The sequence below is a fragment of the Psammomys obesus genome, unplaced genomic scaffold, assembly GCF_907164565.1.
Source record: "Psammomys obesus unplaced genomic scaffold, mPsaObe1.curated_primary_1811, whole genome shotgun sequence".
NCBI classification, from domain to species: Eukaryota; Metazoa; Chordata; class Mammalia; order Rodentia; family Muridae; genus Psammomys; species Psammomys obesus.
The window spans coordinates 2,664,078-2,681,547 of record NW_026591086.1 but is presented as its reverse complement, the minus strand read 5'-3'; the positions used below and the strand labels follow the sequence as shown (position 1 = coordinate 2,681,547).

Below are 17,470 nucleotides of genomic sequence, written 5' to 3'. Positions count from 1 at the left end.
TTTTTTTTTTTTCTTTTTTAACTGATGAAGGCTGTTTTGTCAAATGCTTTTCTGTGTCCACAGAATCGATTATGTGGCTTCTTAATTCTGTCAATGTGATGTGTTGTGTTGACTGCTTTTGGTGTTAAACAGGCCTTGTGTTCCCAGGGTACAATGGCACTTGGTCAAGGTTGGCAATCTTTTATATACATTGCAGAATTCAGCCAGGATCTCATTAGTATTTGGTTCAGAAATTCCTCATTTATATTTATAAGAGATGTTGGTCCGTGGTGTTATTTTTAATTTTATTATTTCTTTTTGAAATTGACATAAAATTATACTTATGGAGAACAAGGTGAGATTTGAAATATGAACATGCTGTGCAGTGGCCTAGCAAAACTAATTAGCATGCACGTCACGTCACTTGCTTATTGAGTATGTGGTGGAAATGCTGTGGGCTACCCTCGGCACTCAGCAAGTGTACCGTGTGTTGTTCAGAACTACAGCTGCAGTGTGGAACAGGAGCGTTCTTCAACTTCTGCTGATTTACTTAGATGGTGTGTGCTTTGACAGTCCCTCCCTCTCTACCATCTCAGCTCCTTGGAACCACGGTTGTACTCTCTGCTTCCCCTTCTTTGATGGGGAACACATTGAAGTGAGTGGCAGGTGTCCCTCAATTTGGGTCTTTTATTTCACTGGGTACCTGGTACAGTCACAGGATTTACTCCTTTTTATAGACTGAGTAGTCTTCCATCTTGAGTATATGTCTTATTTTCTTTATCTGTTTGCTGCTCGGTCCCATTGATTTCACATTTTGGCTGTTGTGAATACTGTTAACAATCAACACACAAGTACAACCATCTTTTGAACGTAGTACTACTAGATATTTACCAAAGGGGGTGGAGGGGGTTGTTGGATTGTTGGTTGTTCTCTTTTCAGTTTTTTAAACTGTGTAGCTCAGAATGGCCTAAGGCCCTAATCTTGCTACCTTACTTTCCATGTGCTGGGGATGACAGGCGTGTGCTTCCGTACTTGCTTTTAATCATTGGAGAACCTGCAATAATGTTTTTTGTAATTGCTGTGTGTCCACCAGCATTCCCTTTCTGCATGTGCTCAGAAGCTGCTAGGTGTCTACTCTTTTAGACACCGGACATCTGGCCAGTGTCTCATGCTGGAAGAGAGGAAGCCCACCCCATGCTCATGTCTGTATGAGTGTTCTGATTTCTGCCTTCTTTCCTTGCTTCTTCCCTAGTCTTTGTCATTTCTATTTTGGTTGTTACCTTATCTTGAATGTCCTCATAAAACACGTTTTGGATGTAATTCTCATTGAGAGGTATGAAAGCGGGGATGTAACTATGGAAGTGGAACATTGGGGATAATTCAGGTTAGACAAGACATTCAAGCAGAAGGCTTTTCTGATGAGGGGTAAGAGAGGCACTAACCTATGGGTTTGCAGGTAAGCATTCAGAAGGCAGTTTGACACTAAGCCCATGCAGCAAAAGAAAAGAAAATTAATAATGATAATAGTAATAATAACTTTTTTCCTAAGGCCTAGGGCATCCCTAGCCATAGGTTCTTGGTCCAGTTTACAGTTTAAAATTCCAGGCACGAGTTCCCTTTTGTTGATTGGATTTTTCAATGCAATAAGAAAGCGATTGGTTGTTCCCATACCATTTATGCCGCTATTGCAGTTGCGTGCATAATTTACCATGATGTTCATTGTTATAGTTCACAGGATGCACAGCTGGTGAGACTGTTGACCCTTTTCTTCCTCTAGCAGTCTGCCTGGCTAGCAGGGAGGAAGTTTCTAGGGGAGGACCAGCATGATTTCTCTGTCTTGTGACCTGTATCTGCGGCAATCGAGCCTGTACCAAATTCTTATGGGCCACCAGTGGTTGCCACTTCTTTCTAGCCTCCATGTTTTCTGAGTAATCCTGTCATCTATTTATTTGCCTATTTGTTTATTTCTTTATCATGTTCCTTTGTAATAAGTCACTTCTTTTGCGCTTTTGTCTTTGGTGGCAACAGTTTGACTGTGAATTTAAAATCTCCCAAGATCCTGTCCTTGTTTCATTATCCCTGTTTGAAAGGATAGCTAATGTTTTCCTTTGTTTCTTTAGTGCTTTACTTTAACTTGCATGGTGTTTCTGTAGCATTCCCTTGATCTATCAGCTTTGTGACTTACCAGGGTGTGGTTTTGGGTTTTTTAAACCATCATTCACAGTTTTATAAAAATTCAGAGTGCTGCTCGTGTGCTCTCTTCTCATGACTTGTTCACTTAGTACTTGCTGAACAGCATTGTAGAGAGGTTTTTGGAAGACTTTCACTTTTTTCTTTTTTAGACATCTTCATTTCTTTTTATTCATCTATCTATTTATTTATTTATCTATCTATTTATTTATTTATTTATTTATTTATTTATTTATTTATTTATTTATTTATTTATTTTAATCACAGGTCATTCACTTGTATCCCAGCTGTAGCCCCCTCCTTCTTTCCTTCCCAATCCCTCCCTTATCTCCTCCCTGCCCCCTTCAGAGTCCACTGATAGAGGAGGTCCTCCTCCCCTTCCATTTGGCCCTAGCTTATCAGGTATCTTTAGGACTGGCTGCAATGTCCTTATCTGTGGACTAGCAAGGCTGCTCCTCCCTCAGGGGGGAGGGGAAGCTCAATGAGCCAGTCATTGAGTTCATGTCAGAAATAATTCTTGTCCCCCTTACTAGGGAACCCACTTGGATACTGAGCTACCATGGGCTACATCTGAGCAGGAGTTATAGGTTATATCCATGCATGGTCCTTGTTGGAGAAACAGTCTCATGGAAGACCCCTGTGTCCTGATATATTTTGTCTTTGTGGGGCTCCTGTCCCCTCTAGGTCATACTAACTCCCCCTTCTTTCATATGATTCCCTGCACTCTACTGAAGTTATAAGTTATGAGTTAGTTATGAGTCTCAACATCTGCTTTGATACACTGCTAGGTAGAGTCTTTCAGATGTTGTTTATGCTAGGCTCCTGTCCTGTTACTTGTTTTCTCCTACTTCCAATGTCGATCCCCTTTGTCTTTCTAGGTGAGTATTGATCATCTTACCCCTGGTCCTCTTTCGACTTTCACTTTTTGTGGGTAAGTGACATATAGTCTTGTCTGTGCTGACACCACATCCAGTTGGTGACTGGAGGATATGAACAGATATTTTAGGAATGCACAGGGAGAGTCAATGAGGACTTTCTAGCCCTTCTTACTAGATGAGAAAATTAGTCTTGAAGAGATTTTGCAAATCTGAGACACTGAGATTATCCAAACGGGAAAGCAACAGACCCATGGATGATGAGAACTCAGACTTCTTGCCTCTTTGACTGAGGATCTGGTCATTCCGGAGCATAGGTGTTCTAAGTCTCAGCTCCTGGTGCTGACAACCAGCAAGCTGCCTGCTTTAGCCAGGTAAAAGAGTGAAGTTCACTCTCGTTGCTTTGTTTCAAAGAGTACACACGCTACAAATTTTAAAAAGTGATGCATGCCATTCAGTTATATTTCCGCTAGGTTAGTAAGCAGGTGGTGGCTGAGACTCAGGTGTCACAGTAGGGTCATCTGTACATGCATACACATTACTAATCACGCTAGTGTTTTTGCCAGTCCCTTTCCTGGATATTTCCATTCTGAGACGATTTCCTCTTTTCCCTGCATTTCCAGAAGAATTCTGGGTATGGACAGTTTACATACAGTTTCCTTAAAAAATAAGAGTGACTGATCAAACAGAGCCAGGTTCATTGTGCAGAGGATGAGGCAAGGCAGTTTAAATTTTTTTAATCTGCATGCCTCCTTTCCTATTCTCCCATGATACTTTGTGTCAGGGCAAGGAGAAACAAATGTTATAAAAAGAATGATAGTATGGGTACTCCTAAAGTTCCATCCATCTCCACTTATAGGGGATCTCAGCTTTTCAGCAGGTTGAGCACACGTCGCATATGGACATTTCTAGAGAACAGATTCCCATCTCCAAGCAGCAAACATGTTAGCTCACTGCGGGGAACATGCTAGTGATGCCTGGGAAAGGTAGGGCACCAGGAAATCTGTAAGGTGATTTGGCGGCAGCCGGTGCTTTCATGCCAGGATCTGGGTACTGTCCCACAGCTTCCTGTTTTCACATGTATTAATTGATCCGCAAAGGACATCCTTTGGAGACAAGAATTCAGACAGACTGGCATAGTCTGGACCTCCGCCAAGACTGCTCGGAAGGTTGCCATACTGGGAGGGAAGGGGGAAGAGAGGGAGAGAGAGAGAGAGAGAGAGAGAGAGAGAGAGAGAGGAGAGAGAGGGGGGATAGTGAGAGAGAAGGGACAGAGAAAGAGAGAGAGAGAGAGAGAGAGAGAGAGGCAGGCAGAGGGAGCGCTGAGGACATTTGAAAAAGGCAAGACTTGGCAGGGCTCAGTTGTCTCAGCCTCTTTTGTCTGTTTCTCTGCTTGAGCTTCAGAAAGAAAACCGTCCTGGGATACAGGAAAACTCACAACTCTTTGGTTTTCAAACTTAGAAGGTTTTTGAAGTCTCTTGGGCTGTTGGAGAGTATTGGTTCTTACTCTGACATTTAGTTACCAGCATTCAGGAAAAAAAAAAAAAAAAAAAAAAAAAAGCCTGTTTCAAAAAGGCATCCTCCCCAGTGTCCATGCATTTGGGAAATAATGTATTTGATTTTATTTTTTTTGCATGTATGATCATGACCGTGAGAAAGAGAATTATTGTAGAAGATGGCAAAGACAGTGTCTAATTAGAGAGAATCGTAATTTTCTACAAAATAAACTTTGCTCATCAATACAAACCTGCTTTCAAATCAAATCAGATATCCTCGGAGTTATGTTTGGAACAGCAGCTTTTAGACTTAAATGTTTTTATTTTACTTAATCTTCCCCTCCCCATTTCCAGATATTGAGTTTTCAAGGAGTCTTTCTAAGATTTTTATGGCAGCCTGGCCAGGGGGTAAAGTCAAAGTTGTTTCATCCATGTGTCTGAGAAAATGATCTCTTAAAGCCACAGCTTTGATTTCTGCAGCTTCATGCCGTCCTAAACTACACCCCCCAGCAATTAGTGACAATACGGAAGACCAGAAAGGCAAGCTGACGACACCCGACTTCGCTTGAAGGGCAAACAGGAACTGTGAGCTTGGTCATTATTTTTTTTTTTATGTGTGTGTGCGTGTGTGTGTACGTGTGCGTGTGTGTCTTGCTTGAACCATTTTTGGGAGGTGGGTGGGGAGGTGTCTGCAGGGATGTTTGTGGTCGGTGAATTCGCGTTGTGAGGAGGAAATGAGCAAAGGTAATTTTTATGATGTTGGCAGAAATGGCTGGAGTGGTAAAGAATAGAAATGTAAACCTTTTGGGTAAGAAGCCGTGAGCTGTGTATGAAATAGTTGGAGGGAAAAAAAATTTCATCAGTTTTGAGTTGACTAAGGTTTTATCCAAGGATTCTGTATCTTGACTCTCAAAATGTTTTTTTTTTTTTTTTAATGTGGAAAGTTGGTTGATCTTCTTTTTAAATTCTACCCATTATTTTACTTAGAGATATACTTCTCTGATTTCTTATTAATAAATATTTGCTCTGAGGCCTGCTTGTGGTAGGTTGTGAGAGTTTTGCTCTTAAACATCAGTGTTATTACAGGGAAGGTTCACTGGCAGGGATAGGTTTTTATGTACTACCCTAATTACCAGTAACTATCCTCTTTCTAAAAAGCAGTGTTAAAATGGTGGGATTGGATGGTATGTCCCCGCAATCCTCACTTTCTCTTTATTTTGTGGACTGAGAGGACAGTGGAAAATTGGCTGTATTCATGTAACTGCCGATCATTTAGGGGCAGTCTGAAAGATGCTCTGAGATCCATGCTTTCGTTTTGAATTTGTACCTATCGATTTGTAATCCTTCGACAAAAACAAATTGTTCATTGTTTCTTGTTAATGCGCGCCTTCAACGATCGATTGTTGAGGCTTTTTTTTTAAAAATAAAATTATAGAGACACATCAGCCATCCTGGAAATGTCATTTAGTGCGCAAATATGATTTTAAAACAAACGAAACTGAATGCAGGTGTGTGAAGTTAAAAGCGAAAGTATTTTCTTCCACCTCTTCAGAAAAACAAACAAACAAACAACTAACCAACATTTTTATGTTTAATAAAGCGAAAGTAATAATGTTTATTTGGGTTTCCCACATGTCAACCTTTGTTTTATAAGCTCTTTTATCCACTCCCTTGCTGATATAACTAAAATGGATGCTGAGCCAAGGGCAGAGTTGTGGGCACTGGAAAGGGGCGCTTACATGACCAGTCACAGAATCCGTCACAGAACATTCAAGTCCACACTGAAAACCTCAAGGAGTGAAAAGACAGTCCAGTGAATCGGCTCAGACCCCCTGACCGTTTTCCTAGTTTCACAGCCACTTAACACACCCCTTTGCCACTGTGGATTGCTAAGTAGGCTGATTATTTGGTTTAGTCTATTTTTTCCCCCTCGAGTTAAGAGAATTATTATTTGCGAATTTATTTCCTAGCTTCTTTGCAGCGAATTCAGTAAAAGAACAAACTTGATCTAATTGTATGACTAATTATTTTCGAACAGAAAAATAAAAGTAAACAAATTAGAAAACAAGGATGTTGGAATACACCTTAAGAAATACTAAATTTTTGGTCCTGGTAAAACTGTATTTTATATTGTAACTGTGTTTTAGATTTGGTAAATATTAGTCGCTCTACCCAACAAAGTTTCTTGCCAATACATTCTCTGTGGCCTACTAGCTATATATCTTAAAACAAGAAAAGTTACATGTTAGGGTGTTCACTGTTAACTGGCTATTAATAACTCTCCCTCAAATAAGCTTTTTATACAGCTCTGATTAAGAAATATATTCATTAAAGTTTTCAGAAACAAACAAATCAATTCAAGGTACACTTTTTTCTTTTTGATCCTTTAGACAGCAAACACATCAGCATTTCATAACATAGTTTCATTACTAGTTTGATTTTTAACGTGTCTAAAGACTGTGGGCTGACTTTGAATGAAGCCATCCCCAGGCGCATGTGCATGACACTTGAATTTGTATTCTGTTTTATTAAGACAGAAATGGGATAACATTTTGCTCTTTTCCCACGACTGCTCTTAAGTTCCATTTCAGTGTAGGCACCATTTACCCAAGCACCTAGTTCCGTGATCGAATGCAAACCTCTCAGAGGGGTTTCGTCCAGTATTTTATAATTATTCACTCGTTTATTCATTTATTCAACAAATGTTTACTGAGCATCCACTTCTGTATGCTAATATTTTACTGATGAAGTTATTTTGGGTAATTGGGAAGGAAGCGACTTCGGCGAATGGGAGAGAGAATAGATTTAAAAATCAAGCTCAAAAGGCCTGGACACAAAAAAGCAGTGCTGTTATGGGTTTTATTTCAATAGATTAAGGGGTGTTTACTTTCATTGTTCAATATACATATTTTAGAGCACTGTTCTAAAAAAAAAAAAAAAAAGAAAAGAAAAATGGAGGTTTGCTCCAGTCTATTCAGTTTTAGAAGTATGGCTTCGACCACTGTTTTGGATACCGCATTTCCATGGCCAAAGCATTTCAGTGATTTGGGTCTTCTTACTTACATGTGGGGTGAACAATGTAGGGAATTAGATGGGAGGGTCAGGCCCACTGCTCACGTATTAGAACCTACCTATGTTACAAGAGCGAGCAAAGATACAGCTTTGGAACAAACAGTGGGTGTTTATATAACAATCTTCCTTTGTTTGCTTTGTTTTTGTTGTCACATAGACAAGGACCAAGAAGCCCGTCTGGCCTGGCTAAGCCAGCAGTGGTAGTGGGGCATCTTCAGAGAGTACAATGAACCTCCCCCCTGTATTATGTGGGGGTGGGGGTGGCTTGTTTCAGCTCCTGCATTGAACACAGTGACAGCTATATCCCATATATATAATATATATAATACATATATTTATATATATATGCTGTTCTCCAATATAAGTGAAGTAGAGGTGTAGGCTCTGAAGAGGAGTTTAGACAACATGCGTTAGGGGATGAGAAAGGAGGCTGTGATGGTGGCCATGACGTGGCTGATGAAATAATGATGGTGGAGGCTCAGCCCCAGGTGCTTAATGTTCAACATCCATGATTAACTCCTACTGTAGGCCGGTGTGGAAGGGGACACATATAACCGATAAGCATGAATCACCCTACAGTAGGCCAAAAGCTGCCTCCTAATTCCATCCGCAAAGCCAGCACAGGGATGGCTATTCCATGGCCACTTTGGGTGTCCCACTGAAGGAATAAGCAGGAAGGGGCCTGGTTCTTACCTCATTTTGCCTCTCATGTTTGAAAAAGAAAACGTTACTTGGCTTGTTGTTAATCTTGACCATGTGTTGCCGGTTATGAATTAAGAGGGGTTAGAGTTTAGCTCTACATTCACCGTGACTACGGGGAAGACCTCCCCCACAGCCACCATTACGGACAATTAAAATAAAAGCCCCTGCGTTCTTCCTGCTTCAAGGGTGGCCCATGGCTTGGAGTCTAATCCTGGACAGTCAGGGCACTCCAATGATGCGTTTTGAACTGTGGGAGGCTTAGGCCCCCTGTAGCCATGCTGTCTTTTTCGTTGCACGTATCAACACCATTCATGTCCCTCTTCCCAGTATTCACTCCAAGGTACTGTCTTTCCTTTGAAAAGATCAAGTTGCTCTCCAAAAGCAGGTGTTCTCAAGTCTGTCATGTGTAGAGGAACTCTTCCTTTGAGGCAAATAGTCCTTTCACATACACATAGAGAGAAAACGTCCTGCAGAGCTTCAGCAGCTTGGTTGGATAATTTGTCTCTATCCTTTAGGCGTAGGGTTCTGGTCAAGTTCCGAACACCCGGTTTTCCATCTGTGAACAGGGCTCATGGTGTCTCCTGCAAAGGCTGTAGGGGAGGAATGAGGGAGTATACACAGAACGCTTAGCATAGTATCTGGTACATGGGTATAACTGGGTAAATGGGAGATACTGAATTACTGTTTAAACTTACACATTTTTTGATAGTGATAAAATATGCATTACGTATTAATTTATCACTTCAGTCTTTTCTGTACTGAGTACACTGACACTTGAGTGCTCCCAAGGCTGAGATCCAGCCACAGAAATATTTTCATCTTGCAAAACTGGAACTCTGAACTCAGTAAGAGTTCTTCCCTGTACTTTGTGTTCCCTGTGCTCTTCTGTCTCCTCTTGCTGACAGCCTCCCTTCTTTAGTCCCTTGTGTAAGTACAATCCTAGTGTTCTTTCTTCTGTCACTGACTCATCTTCTCTAAGCTAGCAGGTGCCAGGATTTCCTGCCTTTTGAGGACCGAATGACATTCCACTGTGCCTACCTGCTATTTACCTCTTAATGAACGCTTCCTACCTTTTAGCTGTTGTGAAGGAGTCTGCATGGACATAGGTGTGCAAATGTGTCTTTGAGACCGTATTTTCAGTATTTTGAGTCTTATCTCTTGGAGCAGAATTGCTGGATTCATAGGCAGTTTTATGGCTCACAGCAAGTTACGAGGTTTGGAACCTCCAAGGCAGAAATGACGCGCCTTGAACTTGACTTCCTAGTGCAGTCAGTGGTCTGATAGGAGGTGTTGACTGAGAGCTCCTGAGGCCTGTCTAGCTTTGTGTGGGAATAAGGTCAAGTACTACAATGATGTGTCATCTCTAGATTATTTTGTGTTTCTCAGGAGTGTTCATCAAGGCACCACCCTGATGAAATAGTATTTAGATTGTCCCAGGCCATCCTGGTCAAAGTTCACTTGTTACACCAAGTGATGTCTTAAGCATCTTTCCCAGTTCTGTCTGGAGAACTTTTTGGGAGCCAGTGCTTTGGGTTGGGTCTGCTGGCAGCAGCTTTTTTGTTTTTCCTCAGTCTAGTGCTGGGACTACTGTCAGGATCCCCCTGTGAATAACATGTTGTCTGTGTGCATGTGTGCGTGTATACATGTGCTCCTGTGAGTGTTCGTGTGTGTGTTTGTGTGTATGTGTATGTGAGTTTGCATGTCCAGCATATGTTCATGTTTGTGTAGGTGTGTGGATTTGTGACTGTGGGTTTGTATGCACATGTGTGCATATGGAGGTCAGAAGTTGACATTACTCAACTTCTTATTTTTTGAAGACAGGGGCTCTAATGCTCACAGAATGGCAAGGTTGACTGGTCAGTGAGCTCCAGGGAATCACTTTGTTTCTGCTCCTCCCTTTCCCAGCTCTGGGTTACAGATGTGTCAATGTCAAGACTCTTACATGGTTGCTGGGGATCCAAATTCAGGTCTTCCTGCTTATGCAGCCTTTTCCCCAGCCCCACCCCCAAAGGGTATCTTTGCTGGGTATAGAATTCTAGGCTGCAGTTTCTTTCTTTCAGCCCTCTTGTGCCCGTTTCTACTGTGTGGATTCTGATGGAGATCTGCTGTGATTTGCCTTTATACTATACCACTACTTTCTAACCTTAATTCTTGTCTTTGGTTTTTAAGAAGTTTGATTAAGATGTGTCTCATCCTACATTTGTCTGGGTTCATTCTGTTCTTGTCTTATTTATCTTCTTGAAAATGTAGGTTACGTCTTTTTCTGATTTGAGGGATTTTTTTTTCAGACATTATTTCTTCAAGTGTTTCTCAGATATGAATGAATGAACTTTTGTTATACTCCTGCCTGATATATACTTAAACTTCTTGTGTGTGTGTGTGTGTGTGTGTGTGTGTGTGAGAGAGAGAGAGAGAGAGAGAGAGAGAGAGAGAGAGAGTTTCCATATGTTCCCATACGTGCAGGTGCTTACAGAGGCCAGAGGAATTGAATCCCCCTGGAGTTACACGTGGTTGTGAGCTACTCAGCATGGGTGCTGGGAACTGAACTCGGGTTTTTTTCAAGAGCAGTATGACTCCTAACCACGGAGACATCTCCCCGGGTCCCTACTTAATATTTTGGTTATTTTTCTATTGTTTGGATCACAGGTTCACAGCTTCATTTGTTTGTTGTTAAACCTGTCTAGTGAGCTTGAGTTTGTTGCTGCCTTTCATCTGCTTCCTCTTTACTGAGATAGTCTCTTCCCCACTTTTTCCCATGTGTAATTTTAACTTCATATTTCTATGCTGCTGCTTTTCAGTGTGTCAGATAGCCTCAACACCAAGTCACCTAGTCATTGACATTCTTTAATTGTGTATGTGTGTGTGTCTGTGTGTGTGTTTGTGGGTGTGGAGGTCAGAGGACTTCCTGTAGGAGTTGGTTTTCTCCTTCCTCTATGTGGGTTACATGCATGAGACTCACCTCATCAGTCTTGGTAGCAGATACCCTTTACCTATTGTGCCATCTTGCCAGGCTGGATTTGGCCTTTCTAACCATCTCTGGTTTAGGTGAAGACTTTTGGCTTTTGGTAGTACCAGTGTCACTCTATCCTAGATACTTTTGGCATTTCATTATGAGCTTCAGCATCTTCACATCTTTGACTCTGAGCCATGCGGGGATTGGACATCTCTCTGTGAAGTAGGGGAGAAGTCCATACTCCTAATTAATTTTCATGGTCATCCCAGGGTGTGAGGGGGCTTGGTTACTGCTGGGTGAAATGAAGCGTGGCCTCCAGTAGGTGATACTGATATTTCTGTGTTTGCTTTTGAACTCGACGTAATTAATAACCTGGACAGGGCCTGGGTGGCATAGCACTTAAATTCAGCTTATATTGGTGTGATGGTTTTTGTTGTTGTTGTTAACCTTTGTAGCTTTGTTTTTATATGTATTTGTACTGCATGTATGTATGTTTGTGTGTCTGGTTCCCATGGAGGTCAGAAGAGAGCATCAGATCTTCTGGGACTTGAGTTACAGATTGTGAGCTACCCCGTGGATTCTTGAGACTGTGTCCAGGTTCGTAAGAACAAGTGCTCTCGACCACTGGGCTGTCTCTCCAGCCTCAGTACAATGTGTGTTTGGTCAGCATGTATAGTGACACAAACTCTCAGAACAGGAACTGAGTCTACTCTTATTTTTTACTCCACTGGGATTAGTGTGTGCCTACAGTCACCAAATAAAACACATTCAAAGATAGAATAACAGTTTCTACTTTATTAGCTTTGGAATTTTTTATAGTTCTTTAAACTAGCAAACATTTGTGTGTGTGTGAGCATGTGTGTGTGTGTGTGTGTGTGTGTGTATTTGGTATGCATGCAAGTGTGTGGGTACCTGTGTTTGTGGGTGTGCATACACATATGTTTACATATATGGGACTGAGGCCTAAAGTTAGTGTTGGATGTTTTCCTGGTTGCTTTTCACTTTCTTTACTGAGGCAATGTCTTTTACTGAACTCTGAGCTGGGAGGTTTAGCTGGTCTTGCTTGCCAGACTGCCCTGAGGATTCCAACCTTTGGCCTGGCAAATATTGGGATTACAGGGAAGCTACCACACCCACCTGGCTTTTAAGTGGGTTCTCTAGATACCAATTCCAGCCCAATTTTGGCAAGTGCTTTATCTATGCAACCACCTCCTCAGTCTTTTCAAAATCATACCTGTACAGGTCTTCTGCTCCACTCCTCATTTACACACCCTGAGGTTTGAGATACAGCTTCTCTCTAGAGGCAGCCACTGTATTAGAAGGCTGGTTAGATGAGGAGGATCTGACTGGACTCTAACAGCTTTACTGAGGGAGAACTTTATTTGCTTAATTGGCTCTACTTTCACATTGAGAACCAGACTTTACAGATGATAAAAGGTCTTCAGATAGGCCTCCAGATATCTCTGTGTGTCTGTCCCTGGCAATGCCCACAAGGGATCTCAGCAGTAAACCCATCCCTACCTGAGTGATCTTGGGAAAAATCCTCAAACACTGGTGGCTGATGTTTCCTGTCAGTAAAATGGCTGTCTTAATACCTGTATCCAAGGCTTGGCAAGAATACTAAATGGAGTAATGTGCCGGGAAGCTATTTAGCTGATAGGCCTCACACGGGCATGAGTGATAATGATCTAGTTTAGCTACTCCAAGCACATGCTGGTGATGGATAAAGATGATGTGCCTAACTCAGAGGCACACGCCAAGACGATGGCTATATGCGTATCTTTTTAAAATGCTTAACACATTTTTAGTTAAGAAAAACTTTCAAACAGAGAACAAGACAGAACGAATACCCAGTTACTCATTATCCTGGATGAACACATGGCTGTATTTATTTCCTTCAGGTAGTTTTTATTTTTGAGGAAGAAAAATCATTTGAGATGTAAACTAAAGCCTTGAAATTGGCAAACCTTCTGGTGCACACTTTATAGTGTTTGCTCCACACATAGCCTTAAACAATGTAACTTCTATGTTACATGCTTACAGCTTCCACTAGCTTAAAAGTGTTTTTGAGCGCTTGCTCTCCTCTTTTGCAAAGCTGGTCAAGTACTGTAGAGATGCATCTGTGTTGCCAGCATAGGTCCATTGCAGCCCATCAGTTCTTTGGATATTCTATTCGGGTCTTCGCCTAATGCTAAGGATGATGTCACTCTTCTCCTTGACATGTCACGTGGACAGATGTGAGCCATCTTGGGCAAGGCCTGCACTTGGGGCTCACTGCTGACTATGTCAGCTTTCCTCTGTAACACCAGCTTAACAGCTGCCCCAGTCTGTGCTGGAGCTGGAACAGCTTTACTGCACCTTCATCCACACCTAGTAGTGTCTGATAACTTCTGACCAATCTAGTGGCCAGGCTGTATTTTGCTGGCAGTTTTATCTGTGTATCTGTGTGCTTGTTTGCTTAGTGGGATAGAGTATCTTTCTGGATTGGTAATTTGTGTTTCCTTTTCTATATAGTATATAGAATTAATATGATTCTTGGCTGTTTTGTCATTATATGTAGCATGCTTTACAATGAGTACTTTATTACATAAATTATGAATTGAAAATGTCTTCTCAATCTTTGCTCTCTATTTCATTTTTCTTGGTGGTGGCCTTTAAAAAAATTTTTTTAAATAATTTTTGAGTCGTGGTTTCATGTAGGCCAGGCTGGTCTTGAACTCCTGATCCTCCTGCCTCTAACACCTAAGTGCAGGGTTACAGGCGTGTACCATACACTCTTTGTGGTGAATTTTGAAATAAGCTTTGACATGTTTAAAACTTTAATTTTTTGTTTTTAGAGACAATTTTTATCATAATACATAAACTTGCAGTCTATGTTCTTGAATGTGGCAGAGAAAGAAAGGACTAACTACCATTTCTTCCAATGTACAGGATTTGCATCCCTTAATAGCTGGGGGATAAAGTTTCGAATTTTCCTTATAGACTCAGTTTGTTGAGTTTTGGGCAGATCCTGTGCTTCCTTGAAGCCAGCCTCGGAGCCCAGGGCTCTGGTGAGGTAGTTTTGTTTGCAGAGATTCTCAGAACACAGGACAGTCCCAGCCCACCAAACAGGAGTTCTCTGCCTTTAGAAGAAACATTCTTTTGATTTGATCACAACCGTTCCTATCTAGTGAGTGTTCTCTGTGCAGCGAGTGCTTTTTCCTTCCCCTCTTAGTTCTTCAAACAAAATAAATTAATTGAGAAAAGCAAACTGTTGGGGCCAGCAGGGCTGAGTTGTGGCTGAAGCTCTAGTTTGTCTTTTGTTGTGCAATCAAGTAGTACTCAGTCACCCAGGGTGCCACCCTCCCACCCAAACAAAACCTCTTAATCTCCCAAATCACTTTGCAAAACAAAAGGGCCCAAAGAGGCTGCAGACAAGAAGGGCGGGGTGGTGGATGTGACGCACTGGGCATTGCCCTCTGTTTACTTGCTGATTACTGCAGAAATCTGTTTATGAACCTGTTTAAAACTTGGGGTGAGCGGACAGTTTCTTTATCATTCAACAGGGATCCCGGAAACAAGACCGTTAGCTGCAGTCATCAATAACATTCTGGGTGGGAATTAATAACTGGTGGGAGCCACGGCTTGCCAGCCCAAGCTTGCTGGGCCAGCCTTCCAGACAGATCTGGCAAGACTGCCCTCCCTAAGGCCTGGGTCTCCTCCTTGGTGCATGCTGGCTGTCTCAAACTTGGTCCGAACTCAACTCTGTGTCACAATTTAATGAGAAGTCTTCATAAAGAGTGTGATAAAGTAATACTGCTTGTAATTGCAGACTCTGCTTTTTCCATGTTATCTAAGCTACAGATAGCAGACAGACAGATAGACAGATGTTCTCCCGTCCTCCCACTCCCACAGTGCCTGGCCTTTTTAGTGAGAAGGTTAGTGTGCAGATCCAGCCTTCTGCCTCCAACTCTATTGCTGTTGCTGTCTTTTAGCCCTTGTTCACTCTGTAAGGTGCTTATTAGAATAAGGTGCTATGTGCATGCAGATGCTTGTGTGAGTGAGTGTGTGTGTGGAGGCGCACATGCAAGTTTGTACATGTGTGTATGGAGGTCAAAGGACCACCTTAGGTGTCTTTCCTCATGCACTGTACGCGTTTTGAGTTGTTTTTAAGATAGTCTTTCATTGGCCTGGAACTCACCAACTAGGCTAATCTGGCTGTCCAGAGAGCCCAGGAAATCTCTGCTTCCTCAGCATTGGGAGTATAAATGTCCAACACCAGACCTGTCTTTTCTGTTTGTTTTTCTGTAAGTGGGTTCTAGATCAAACTTAGGTCCTCAGCTTAAAAGGTAAGCGCTGCACCCAGCTGAGCAATCTCAAGGCAGGTGCTTCAGCTTCTACTTCTTCCCCCTACTCTTCTCTTTGTATTTCTTCCCCCTTTTTGTCCTCTTCTTTTTCTTGTACCTTTTGTCCCTTTCTTTTGTATTTCGTCCCCTTCTTTTTCTTGTACCTTCTCCAGTAGGCCATCCATCCATTCTTCCAGTCAGCAAGCCAGTCCATCCTTCTGTCTGAGTCTCTCAGGATTAAATCATGAGATGCCACACTCATCCCAGCTCAACTAAGCTCTCAGTGGAGTGGAGGACAGAGAAGTTAACACAGCCTGGTGTGCAGCCATTGTGACAGCAGAGAAGGGCCTGGGCCAAAGGTCTGTCATTCCCTGGATTGTTTCTTTCCTTACGTAAAGGAACAACAGAGACTCAAAGAGTTTAGAGAAGATGAACTTTGAGAGTAAGAGGTCATCTTAAATATATACACAACACACATGACTATACATCTTGACTATATATGTGTGTGTCTCTCTGTGTGTAATATATGTGTGCACAATATATACAACACACATACGTACACACAATTAGAAACATAAATATATCTTTTAAAGACTTTAGGATTGTATAGTGAAGAGGTTGTTGGGTTGGTCTCTTTGAGGCTGGATGAGACTCTGCAGTCTGAGCCACAGCTTCCTGAGACAGGCAGTTCCTGGCGTGGAGGCTGCACCATCCGCTCAGAGGGCCCCCACACCATCTCCCACCCATGTTCCTGTTAATGCTTCAGAAGAACAGATCTGTGAGGATGCGGTTCGGTCGTTTCTGGAAATATATAAAGGAGGAGGAGGAAAAGGAGAAGGAGAAAAAGAAAGAACCCTCCCCCCCCCAGTGTACTATTTAAATAAAGAAAAGTTTCATCTCAAGAGTGCTTTCGCCATTTTCTTAACACTGTCCTTCTGAGAGCTCCTTACAAAAGAATGACAGTAGCTGACCCTTTGCTGGGCCAGCGCCTGAGTTAGCTTCCAGACTAAGGCCAGAGGAGCTGGCAGAACTGCACCTAAGTGACCCCAGGTAGTTGGCAAGCTATTCTGCTTTTTGAAAAGACCTCCAGGGAGCACCCGTAATCTGCACTGCTTTCCTTCCCAGTGTTTAATAACCTCTGCTGCCAGGAAGCTCTTCTATTTAACCCGGTTCTCCCTTGACACAGTCAATCCCATTTCTCTTGCTGTCCTTGGTGGCGACAGAATAGCGGGTCATTATCTTCTTGATGATACCCTTAATGTTCTTGGGGATGAGGGAGGCTTCTGAGAACCTACACTTCTGTAAGTGAGATAAATATAACACCTCCCCCTCCCCCTTCTCCCTCACGTCTTTCTCCAGGGCCTTATTTAGAAATAGAACTGCTGACATTTTGCCCTTGAGTTTCTGGATCCAAATACCACATCAGGCCCACCTTGGAAAGCCATCGCAGCCAGCAGATCCTTTCATGTTCTCCCTTGAAGGTGATTCCCCCAATTTAACTGCTGTTTGCTGACCTGTCTGTGAGGCCCATTCTGGAGGCAGTAGGATGTGAAGAATGACTGCATCACACTTACCTCTCGAGGAGCCCAAATGCCTCTGCTCAGGATGGTCCTCTGACATGCCCATTTTAACTGACATACCCATTTCTTCTTCATGGGCACAATTTTCCACTCCTGGCTTATATTTTAGTTGTGTGTAGAAATCTGACCCAAATTAATAATTTATCCCAATTTTATATACATATACAATGTGTTTTGATTACGCCCCTCCCTAGATACTTCACTTATATTTCTTTCTCAACTTCTCTTCTTTTCCCTTCTCTTCTCTTCTTTTCTCTTCTCTTCTCTTCTCTTCTCTTCTCTTCTCTTCTCTTCTCTT

At 42.2% G+C, this 17,470-nt stretch overlaps 1 protein-coding gene across 5 annotated transcripts in view; it reads left to right on the top strand.

Moving 5' to 3' along the window:
* The window catches only part of Msra (methionine sulfoxide reductase A), a 302,775-nt gene that overhangs the window by 6,297 nt on the left and 279,008 nt on the right, over positions 1-17,470 (top strand). The window contains exon 1 of one of the 5 annotated variants that reach the window (XM_055609791.1): positions 5,040-5,125. The exons of 3 other annotated variants lie outside the window; for them this stretch is intronic. Coding sequence is in view for 1 of the 2 variants with exons in the window: in XM_055609790.1 (XP_055465765.1) it covers positions 5,275-5,284 (10 nt within the window). In the remaining variant the exon portion in view is untranslated. Of the gene's footprint in view, positions 1-5,039; positions 5,126-5,233; positions 5,285-17,470 lie in introns of those variants that run through there. One more of the 5 variants, XM_055609790.1, reaches the window with a different exon arrangement.